This window comes from Rana temporaria, unplaced genomic scaffold (genome assembly GCF_905171775.1).
Source record: "Rana temporaria unplaced genomic scaffold, aRanTem1.1, whole genome shotgun sequence".
Taxonomy (NCBI): domain Eukaryota; kingdom Metazoa; phylum Chordata; class Amphibia; order Anura; family Ranidae; genus Rana; species Rana temporaria.
In genome coordinates, this window is record NW_024404832.1 from 10,490 (window position 1) to 22,972 (window position 12,483).

Sequence of the window (12,483 nt, forward strand, 5' to 3'; positions counted from 1 at the left end):
GGTGTAGGTAAGGCCCCTTTCACATTGGGACGTTTTTCATGCGGTACAGCGCTAAAAATAGCGCTGCTATACCGCATGAAAAATCATGCCCTGTACTCTTCAATGTGAAAGCCCGAAGGCTTTCACATTGAAGCGATGCGCTAGCAGGAACGCTCCAAAAGTCCTGCTGGCCGCATGTTTACCGCGGTATAGGAGCGGTGTGTTCACCGCTCCTATACCGCGCCTTCCCATTGAAATCAATGGGAAAGCGCGGTAATACCGCTGTAATATCGCTGTAATACCGCGGTAATACCGCCGCAACGCGGGCGGTATTAACCCTTTTTCAGCCGCTAGCGGGGGTTAAAACCTCACCGCTAGCGCCCGAATATCGCAGTAAACACGATGGTATAGCCGCGCTACAAATAGCTACATGTATTTCCCATAGAGTTGAATGGGACTTCAAAGAAAAAACCCCGACCATGGCAAATGGGGGTGGGTAAGGGTTAAACCACCTATCCTATGTTTGTTGCTGACATATAAGTAACCTGTGTGCCAAGTTTCATGTTAATATCTTTAGCCGTTTGGACGTGATACTGGAACATACATACACACGTTGAGTTTTATATATATAGATATAAATATATACTGGAACAGCAGGTGGCGCTGTTGTAGCTTTGGTTATATATAAAAAGAAGGGTACGGGGCACTATTGCAACTTAAAGCGGAAGTAAACCCATCGATCTAACAGTTTCAAAGGGCAGTTACATTTCCGGCATGCCGGGATTGCTAACTGTCACGTTGGTTGCGCTCTCAACCAAACTGTCAAACCATCCAATGGCTGGTGTCATAACTGATCACATGTGCAGCATCATGGCAGTTGAAGATTAAACATAGGCCAAGATGGCGGCTTCCTTGCCTGAAAATGATAGGTGGGTTTACTTACACTTTAACTTTGTACCATTGTATGGTAATATTTTGAGTAAAACAGCAGAGGGCGATGTTGTACCTTTGTGCCGCTGTGAGGTTATACCTATAGTAAAACAGCAGAGGGCGATGTTGTACCTTTGTGCCGCTGTGAGGTTATACCTATAGTAGAACAGCAGAGGGCGATGTTGTAGCTTTGTGCCGCTGTGAGGTTATACCTATAGTAGAACAGCAGAGGGCGATGTTGTACCTTTGTGCCGCTGTGAGGTTATACCTATAGTAGAACAGCAGAGGGCGATGTTGTACCTTTGTGCCGCTGTGAGGTTATACCTATAGTAGAACAGCAGAGGGCGATGTTGTAGCTTTGTACCATTGTGAGGTTATATCTATAGTAGAACAGCAGAGGGCGATGTTGTACCTTTGTGCCGCTGTGAGGTTATACCTATAGTAGAACAGCAGAGGGCGATGTTGTACCTTTGTGCCGCTGTGAGGTTATACCTATAGTAGAACAGCAGAGGGCGATGTTGTACCTTTGTGCCGCTGTGAGGTTATACCTATAGTAGAACAGCAGAGGGCGATGTTGTACCTTTGTGCCGCTGTGAGGTTATACCTATAGTAGAACAGCAGAGGGCGATGTTGTAGCTTTGTGCCGCTGTGAGGTTATACCTATAGTAGAACAGCAGAGGGCGATGTTGTACCTTTGTGCCGCTGTGAGGTTATACCTATAGTAGAACAGCAGAGGGCGATGTTGTACCTTTGTGCCGCTGTGAGGTTATACCTATAGTAGAACAGCAGAGGGCGATGTTGTACCTTTGTGCCGCTGTGAGGTTATACCTATAGTAGAACAGCAGAGGGCGATGTTGTACCTTTGTGCCGCTGTGAGGTTATATCTATAGTAGAACAGCAGAGGGCGATGTTGTACCTTTGTGCCGCTGTGAGGTTATACCTATAGTAGAACAGCAGAGGGCGATGTTGTACCTTTGTGCCGCTGTGAGGTTATACCTATAGTAGAACAGCAGAGGGCGATGTTGTACCTTTGTGCCGCTGTGAGGTTATACCTATAGTAGAACAGCAGAGGGCGATGTTGTACCTTTGTGCCGCTGTGAGGTTATACCTATAGTAGAACAGCAGAGGGCGATGTTGTAGCACCTATTTGCACTACCAGTTCCATTTTCAGGACACCCCCCTCTTCTTCTTCTTCTCAGTCCTAGATGTCCTGATACACACTCCCCTTACCTCAGTGTTTCTCAATTCCTCAGGCCCCCCCCAACAGATCAGGTTTTCAGGATTTCCCTCAGATGAAAAGGCTGTGGTGATTACTAAGGCAGTGAAACTGATCAAATCACCTGTGCAAAATAATGGAAATCCTGAAAACCTGACCTGTTGGGGGGGGCCTGAGGACTGGAATTGAGAAACACTGCCTTACCTGAACAGGCAGGGGGCGCTGCCGCTGCGGCTATGTGCCATTGTATATATAAAGTAGTACAGCAGGGGGCGCTGCTGCTGCGGTTATGTGCCATTGTATATATAAAGTAGTACAGCAGGGGGCGCTGCTGCGGCGGCTAGGTGCCATTGTATATATAAAGTAGTACAGCAGGGGTCGCTGCTGCTGCGGCTATGTGCCATTGTATATATAAAGTAGTACAGCAGGGGGCGCTGCTGCGGCGGCTAGGTGCCATTGTATATATAAAGTAGTACAGCAGGGGTCGCTGCTGCTGCGGCTATGTGCCATTGTATATATAAAGTAGTACAGCAGGGGGCGCTGCCGCTGCGGCTATGTGCCATTGTATATATAAAGTAGTACAGCAGGGGGCGCTGCTGCGGCGGCTAGGTGCCATTGTATATATAAAGTAGTACAGCAGGGGGCGCTGCTGCTGCGGTTATGTGCCATTGTATATATAAAGTAGAACAGCAGGGGGCGCTGCTGCTGCGGCTCTGTGCCATTGTATATATAAAGTAGAACAGCAGGGGGCGCTGCTGCGGCGGTTATGTGCCATTGTATATATAAAGTAGTACAGCAGGGGGCGCTGCTGCTGCGGCTAGGTGCCATTGTATATATATATAAAGTAGTACAGCAGGGGGCGCTGCTGCTGCGGCTATGTGCCATTGTATATATATAAAGTAGAACAGCAGGGGGCGCTGCTGCGGCGGTTATGTGCCATTGTATATATAAAGTAGTACAGCAGGGGGCGCTGCTGCTGCGGCTATGTGCCATTGTATATATATAAAGTAGAACAGCAGGGGGCGCTGATGCGGCTCTGTGCCATTGTATATATAAAGTAGAACAGCAGGGGGCGCTGCTGCTGCGGCAGATAGGTGCCATTGTATATATAATGTAGTACAGCAGGGGGTGCTGCTGCTGCGGCTCTGTGCCATTGTATATATAAAGTAGTACAGCAGGGGGCGCTGCTGTGACCAATAACAGACATTGATTATATGGCTGCAATGCCTAGATGTGACGGCCGCATTAGTTTTCCTTTTTTTTAGACCAATGAAATCATTTTTAGCTCAAAAACTGGAGATGAGACGGAGGTCGTATCCAAATCATTTTTACTTTTATTGAAAAGATCGCACAATCGCTGAATTCGGGGGTGTGGTTTCATTCGGTATTCAGTACTGATGCCCCGCCCCCCGCGCGCTCAGTCAGGACACTTTTACTGGTTCATGATTTCCCTTAAAGTTATGGCCACCGAAGCCGAGAAACACATGAACTCCTCGAAGGTCACCTTCTTATCGTTGTTGGCGTCCATCTTCCCGATGATTCCCTTCAGGACCTCGTCCTTCTTCCCGCTTCCCTGGAAGACAGAAAAAGGGAAACTTTTCATTTAGAATTAAGTAGAAATTTCCCCCAGTAGTTTGTGTCTCTGCCCCTCCCACAACGGTGCGATTTCCTGCAGTAGTTTGTGTCTCTGCCCCTCCCACAATGGGGAGATTTCCTGCAGTAGTTTGTGTCTCTGCCCCTCCCACAATGGGGAGATTTCCCTACAGTAGTTTGTGTCTCTGCCCCTCCCACAATGAGGAGATATCCTGCAGTAGTTTGTGTCTCTGCCCCTCCCACAATGGTGAGATTTCCTGCAGTAGTTTGTGTCTCTGCCCCTCCCACAATGGGGAGATCTCCTGCAGTAGTTTGTGTCTCTGCCCCTCCCACAATGAGGAGATTTCCTGCAGTAGTTTGTGTCTCTGCCCCTCCCATGAGGAGATTTCCCTCAGTAGTTTGTGTCTCTGCCCCTCCCACAATGAGGAGATTTCCTGCAGTAGTTTGTGTCTCTGCCCCTCCCACAATGAGGAGATTTCCTGCAGTAGTTTGTGTCTCTGCCCCTCCCACAATGGGGAGATCTCCTGCAGTAGTTTGTGTCTCTGCCCCTCCCACAATGGTGCGATTTCCCTGCAGTAGTTTGTGTCTCTGCTCCTCCCACAATGGTGAGATTTCCTGCAGTAGTTTGTGTCTCTGCCCCTCCCACAATGGTGAGATTTCCCTGCAGTAGTTTGTGTCTCTGCCCCTCCCACAATGGGGAGATTTCCCTGCAGTAGTTTGTGTCTCTGCCCCTCCCACAACGGTGCGATTTCCTGCAGTAGTTTGTGTCTCTGCTCCTCCCACAATGGGGAGATTTTCCTGCAGTAGTTTGTGTCTCTGCCCCTCCCACAATGAGGAGATTTCCTGCAGTAGTTTGTGTCTCTGCCCCTCCCACAATGGGGAGATTTCCCTGCAGTAGTTTGTGTCTCTGCCCCTCCCACAACGGTGCGATTTCCTGCAGTAGTTTGTGTCTCTGCTCCTCCCACAATGGGGAGATTTTCCTGCAGTAGTTTGTGTCTCTGCCCCTCCCACAATGAGGAGATTTCCTGCAGTAGTTTGTGTCTCTGCCCCTCCCACAATGGGGAGATTTCCCTGCAGTAGTTTGTGTCTCTGCCCCTCCCACAATGGGGAGATTTCCCTGCAGTAGTTTGTGTCTCTGCCCCTCCCACAATGGGGAGATTTCCTGCAGTAGTTTGTGTCTCTGCCCCTCCCACAATGGGGAGATTTCCCTACAGTAGTTTGTGTCTCTGCCCCTCCCACAATGGGGAGATATCCTGCAGTAGTTTGTGTCTCTGCCCCTCCCACAATGGTGAGATTTCCTGCAGTAGTTTGTGTCTCTGCCCCTCCCACAATGGAGAGATTTCCTGCAGTAGTTTGTGTCTCTGCCCCTCCCACAATGGGGAGATTTCCCTACAGTAGTTTGTGTCTCTGCCCCTCCCACAATGGGGAGATTTCCTGCAGTAGTTTGTGTCTCTGCCCCTCCCACAATGGGGAGATTTCCTGCAGTAGTTTGTGTCTCTGCCCCTCCCACAATGGGGAGATCTCCTGCAGTAGTTTGTGTCTCTGCCCCTCCCACAATGGTGAGATTTCCCTGCAGTAGTTTGTGTCTCTGCCCCTCCCACAATGGTGAGATTTCCTGCAGTAGTTTGTGTCTCTGCCCCTCCCACAATGGTGAGATTTCCTGCAGTAGTTTGTGTCTCTGCCCCTCCCACAATGGTGAGATCTCCTGCAGTAGTTTGTGTCTCTGCCCCTCCCACAATGAGGAGATTTCCTGCAGTAGTTTGTGTCTCTGCCCCTCCCATGAGGAGATTTCCCTCAGTAGTTTGTGTCTCTGCCCCTCCCACAATGAGATTTCCTGCAGTAGTTTGTGTCTCTGCCCCTCCCACAATGAGGAGATCTCCTGCAGTAGTTTGTGTCTCTGCCCCTCCCACAATGGTGAGATTTCCCTGCAGTAGTTTGTGTCTCTGCCCCTCCCACAATGGTGAGATTTCCTGCAGTAGTTTGTGTCTCTGCCCCTCCCACAATGGGGAGATCTCCTGCAGTAGTTTGTGTCTCTGCCCCTCCCACAATGAGGAGATTTCCTGCAGTAGTTTGTGTCTCTGCCCCTCCCATGAGGAGATTTCCCTCAGTAGTTTGTGTCTCTGCCCCTCCCACAATGAGGAGATTTCCTGCAGTAGTTTGTGTCTCTGCCCCGCCCACAATGGTGACGCTCCCAAAGCTTTCTATTCTCCATATTGGAGTTTGGGGATCAGAGAAATGTAGCGATGTGATTGGCCGCCCTCGGGGGTGTGACTTACACTGATTGTGGGGAACTCGGCGACGGCGAGGTCGTACAGCTCGTCGGTGTTCAGGGTGTTTGCGTCGGCGTCCCTTTTCTTGGCGTATTCCTCGAATTTCAGGATCATCAGAGACATACAATCCTCCACGGTCAGGTCTGGGGAACTCTGGAAAGAACACAGAGAATGTATAGACTCCGCCCATCGAGATCACACACACACCTCATTGGTCTAAACAACCCATCCCCCCGCCCCCAGTGCCTGAAACATGTCAGCACTGACTCTGAAAGAAAATAGTTCAGCTTTGAATCTACAGACTCCGATCTTCCTGTGAGATCTGATTGTTCCGAAACGCTCCGCCTTGTATGACGGCCAATAAACAGCCATATTCCTTCAGCCAATCACAAGTCACTGAAATCAGTCAACGGGGAGCTCTGATTGGCTGCTGGGAGACGGCGCTGTTATCGCACTAAATAAAGATTTCAATATTCAAAGCGCCGGTGTCCTGTACACAGCGAAAGGAACGCAGACCGCCAAATAATAATTCATTATTCTATTGTGTTTACTAGAAGACCCCGCGGGGGTGGGGAGGGGGTGCGGTTAACATGCAAATGAGCAGAGGGTGGAGCTTCCTATAAATTTATTTTGTTACATTTGCATCTGTGCAAAATGATACATTTTATTATTGCGATACCTTTTATTATTATTACTATGTTTATTATTAGTGTTGTATTTATTAATATTATTATTTTATTACTATTGTTATTATAATGTTTATTATTATTATTATATGTTATAATTTCTGTTGTTGTTATTATTATTATTATTATTATTATTTTATTATTATGTTTATTATTATTATTAGTTTATTACTATTGGTATTATTATTATTTGTATTTTTATTATTATTATTATTATTATTATTATTATTATTATTATTTTATTACTATTGTTATTGTAGTACTATTGTTAATAATAATAATAATAATAATTAATAATAATAATAATAATAATAATTCAATTCTGTGATATAATAATAAAAAACATAAAAGTAATACAATAACAAATTATTATTAATAAAATTAATAATATTAGTAAAAAATAATAATTATATTACTAATATTATTTTTACAATTATTAATTACTTAATACCTTTTTATTATTATTATTATTATTATTATTACATTTATTATTAATATTCTATTTATTATTATTTTATTACTTTTGTTATTATAACGTTTATTATTATTATTATTATTATATGTTAATATTTCTGTTGTTATTTTTTTATTTTATTATTATTTTTATTACTATTTTATTTTATTACTATTGGTATTATTATTCTTTTTATGTTTATTCTTATTATTTTATTACTATTGTTGGGTATCTAATTAATCGGCGCAACCTCACCTTTTATATTTTACCAAAAAATGTTGTAATTAATTGCATTTCTGTGCCCTATAATTAACTTGTGTGTATTTTTTAACTGATATTTTGTGTTTTTTTTTTTTTAACCGCTGTGCTAATATCGTGTACTATAAAAAAGAAAATCATAATAATAATAAAAAAAGTAAAAAAATTTAAGAAGATAGAACAAGCACTATTTTTACGTCTGCTTCAAAAAAAAAAATATATAAAATATAAATATTAATATTAATATTAATTTTGTATATATATATATATATATATATATATATATATATATATATATATATATATATATATATATATATATATAAAAACATTTTTAAGCAGACGTAAAAATAGTGCTTGTTCTATTTTCTTAAATTTCTTTACTTTTTTTATTCTTATTATTATTATTATGATTTTCTTTTTATAGTACACGATATTAGCACAGCGGTTAAAAAAAACCCCACAAAATACAATTTTTACGTCTTAAAAAAGAAAAATTTATATTTATATATATATATATATATATATATATATATATATATATATATATATATATATATATATATATATATATATATATATATTTATATTTTTAAGCAGACGAAAAAATAGTATTACAAAAAAATTGTATTACAATTATGTTTATTATTATTATTATTATTATTATTATTTTATCACTATTGTTATTGTAGTATTATTATTATTATTATTATTAATATATATATATATATATATATATATATATATATATATTATTAAGAATAATACTACAATAACAATAGTGATAAAAAAATAATAATAAAAAACATAATTGTAATACAATAACAACTTATTAATAAAACGAATAATATTAGTAAAAATTGTAATTCTATTACTAATATTATTTTTACAATTATTAATTACGATACCTTTTTATTATTACTATTATTATATTTATGTTTATTATTAGTGTTGTATTTATGAATATTATTATGTTATTGCTATTGTAATTTATTATTATTATTATTATTATTATTATATGTTGTTGCTGTTGTTGTTGTTTTTTTATCATTATTTTTATGTTATTATTATTATTTGTATTACTAATTTTATTTACATTTTATTACTATTGGTATTATTCTTATTATTACGTTCATTATTAATATTTTATTACTATTGTTATTGTAATTTATTATTATTATTATATGTTGTTGTTAGTTTTTTTTATCATTATTATTATTTTATTATTATTTGTATTACTAATTTTATTTATATTTTATTACTATTGGTATTATTCTTATTATTACGTCCATTATTTATTATTACTATTGTTATTGTAGTACATATATTAATAATAAGAATGATACTACAATAACAATAGTGATAAAATAATAATAATAATACACATAATAATAAGAATAATGCCAATAGTAATAAATAATAATCAAAATATTAATAAGAATATAATAATAATAATAATAATAATAAATAAAAATATTAATAATAATAATAATAATAATAAACACAATAGTGATACAATAACAAATTATTATTAATAAAATGAATAATAATAGTAAACATAATAATTATATTTCTAATATTAATATTACCCCCTATCAAATCATTCTCTGCAGCTATTACCTTTTGTACCACCCCCCCCCCTTTAGAATGTAAGCTCTACGGGTCGGGCCCTCCTGTATCTTCTGTATTGAACTGTAATTGTGCTGCCCCCCCCCCCCTCTACATTGTAAAGCACTGCGTAAACCGTTGGCGCTATATAAATCGTGTATAATAATACAAATATTATTTTTACAATTATTATTATTATTGTATTATTTTTATTATTAAAGTTATAATTATTAATAATTATTATAATAAATAGTAAAAAAAAAAAAAATTAGTAATACAATTATTATTTTTTGCTGTTACAACTATTTGTTATAATAATAAAAATAACAGCAAAAAATAATAATTGTATTACTAATATTTTTTTTTTACTATTTATTATAATAATAATTAATAATTATAACTTTAATAATAAAAATAATAATATTACTAATATTATTTTTACTGTTATTATTATTAGTAGTAAATAGTTATTAGTAATCAAATTATAATGTTTTCCATAGCTATGGCAGGGAAAACCCCCTACCTTCCTTTTTTTATCGATTGGCCGATAAGTGAACACGGAGGGGTGATCGATCCCTTGGATCTGTCCAATGGACATGGTTCCCTCCAGCACCGGCAGTGCCCGGCCCCTCCTCCACTCTGCATGGGCATAAATATGGCACCACACCCCTCTTCCCTACGCAGTGGGCCCCCTCTCCTCCTCGAAGGGTGTCTGAGACAACTGACCCCCCTCTTTGCCCACCTGACCCTGACCCATCAAGATCAGAACCTGAACCATCTAATGACCCCACAAGAAGGAAACCCCATAGAGGGAGAACCGTGCCAAGCTGGCCGTAAGATTAGGCACCACACCTCTCTTCCCTACGCAGTGGGCAGTCCTTGAAGGGTGTCTGAGATGGCAGACCCCACCCCACTTTGCCCACCTGACCCTGACCTATCGAGATCAGAACCTGAACCATCCAATGACCCCAACAAGAGGGAAACCCCATAGAGGGAGACTTGTGCCAAGCTGGCCATAAGATTAAGCACCACACCTCTCTTCCCTACGCAGTGGGCCCCCCTCCTCCTCGAAGGGTGTCTGAGACAGCTGACCCCCCACTTTGCTCACCTGACCCTGACCCATCGAGATCAGAACCTGAACCATCTAATGACCCCCACAAGAGGAAACCCGTAGAGCGAGACCCGTGCCAAGCTGGCCGTAAGATTAGGCACTACAACACTCTTCCCTACGCAGTGGGCCCCCCTCCTCCTCGAAGGGTGTCTGAGACAACTGACCCCCCACTTTGCCCACCTGACCTATTGAGGTCAGTACCTGAACCATCCAATGACCCCACAAGAGGAAAACCCATAAAGGGAGACCCGTGCCAAGCTGGCCCGTAAGATTAGGTACCACACCGCTCTTCCCTACGCAGTGGGCAGCCCTTGAAGGATGTCTGAGATAGCTGACCCCACCTCACTTTGCCCACCTGACCTATCGAGATCAGAACCTGAACCATCCAATGACCCCACAAGAGGGAAACCCCATAGAGGGAGACCCGTGCCAAGCTGGCCCGAGGCTCCACAACCCAACCCAAGTAGATGGAGTTCCACTTACCATGTTTTCGATGTGGTCGGATTTTTGGAAGACGGAGAGGAGAATTCAGCCGGTGTGTGGTACCTGTCACAGTCCGACGGGCCAATATATACCCTGACAGGAACAGCGCCACACCCAGGGGAGCCGCCTGATTGGAGGAGGATGAGCCTGAAGTTTTGGAGAGGTGTCCTCCCTCCTCTCCTCATTGACTCTCCTCATTTTACAAATTCTTCGATATATTGGTAAAAATTTAAGACAAACGTCTCCGACTTCTCACCACATACCTGGAGGGGTTTAACCCCTTCTGGGAAGAATCGCCACCCGCCCTTCGCAACAATGTAACCAATTATCTTCACCGCGAGAAAACATACTTTAGAGGGATCGATCGTTCGAGAGGAAGAGAACGAGTCAGACGAGTCCCTTTCACCTTCGGTGTTGTAAATGTGTCCTTCAATGTTATTATATACAGAGCCTGGAAAAAGTATTCATACCCCTCTATATACAGAGTCAAGAAAAAGTATTCACACCCCTTGACATTTTCCCATATGGTGGTTGGAGGGGACAAGGGCGGCCTTGACCAGCTTCAACACCCTGCGGTGGCTTAACCACCTTCATCACATTGTGTCTTCCCGAAGGGCCCCCCAACCGAGTATTAAACCGATCAATTCATCTCAACCACAGTTTACAACTTGGACCTACAGTGCCAAGAAAAAGTATTCACACCCCTCTATATACAGAGTCAAGAAAAAGTATTCACACCCCTTGACATTTTCCCATATGGTGGTTGGAGGGGACAAGGGCGGCCTTGACCATCTTCAACACCTTGCGGTGGCTTAACCACCTTCATCACATTGTGTCTTCCCGAAGCCCCCCCCCCAGTATAAAACTGATCAATTCATCTCAACTACAGTTTACAACTTGGATCTACAGTGCAGAGAAAAAGTATTTATACCCCTTGAAACTTTTCCTAACGATGGTTGGAGGGGACAAGGGCGGCCTTGACCATCTTCAACACCCTGCGGAGGCTTAACCACCTTCAACACATTCTGTCTTCCCTGAAGGGCCCCCCGAGTATAAAACCGATCAATTCATCTCAACTACAGTTTACAACTTGGATCTACAGTGCCAAGAAAAAGTATTCATACCCCTCTATATATACAGCGCCTTGGAAAAAGTATTCATACCCCTTGAAATTCCCCACACCTTCTCATGTTACACCCAGAAAACGTAAATGTATTTTATTGGGATTTTATGTGAGAGACACAACACAAGTGGCCAGATTCACGAACAATTATGGCGGCGTAACGTATCCCCTTTACGTTACTCCGCCGCAAGTTTTCATCGTAAGTGCTTGATTCACCAAGCACTTGCCTGTAAACTTGCGGCGGCGTAGCGTAAAGCCGTCCGACGCAAGCCCGCCTAATTCAAATGGGGCGTGTACCATTTAAATTAGGCGCGTTCCCGCGCCGAACGTTCTGCGCATGCTCCGTTAGGAAAATTTCCCACCGTGCTTTGCGCGAAATTACGGCGCCCCGACGTGTTTTTTGAACGGCGACGTGTGTTACGTCCTTTCGTATTCCCGGACGTCTTACGCAAAAAATAAATAAATTGGAAATTCGACGCGGGAACGGCGGCCATACTTTAACATGGCTGGTCTAAATCTAAGCCATGAAATAGCAGGCTTAAGTTTGCGACGGGAAAAACCGACTAGCGACGACGTGAGAGAATGCGACGAACGCGCGTACCTTCGTGGATCGCCGTAAACAGCTAATTTGCATACCCGACGCGGAAAACGACGCGATCTCCACCCAGCGGTCGCCGTAGTATTGCATCCTAAGATCCGAAGCCGTACGCCTGTCGGATCTTAGCCAAAAGCCGTCGTATCTTGGTTTGTGAATTACAAATAAAGATACGAC

The 12,483-nt window shown here is 41.8% G+C and overlaps 1 protein-coding gene across 1 annotated transcript; it reads right to left on the reverse strand.

Moving 5' to 3' along the window:
* Positions 1-3,436: 3,436 nt before the first annotated feature.
* On the reverse strand, positions 3,437-10,694 carry LOC120924137 (protein S100-A2-like). The gene is made up of 3 exons (XM_040335074.1): positions 10,589-10,694; positions 5,995-6,141; positions 3,437-3,698 (listed from the first exon to the last, which is right to left on the reverse strand). The coding sequence occupies exons 1-3, from the start codon at positions 10,589-10,591 to the stop codon at positions 3,558-3,560; spliced, it is 291 nt and encodes a 96-aa protein (XP_040191008.1). The 5' UTR covers positions 10,592-10,694; the 3' UTR covers positions 3,437-3,557.
* Positions 10,695-12,483: the final 1,789 nt, after the last annotated feature.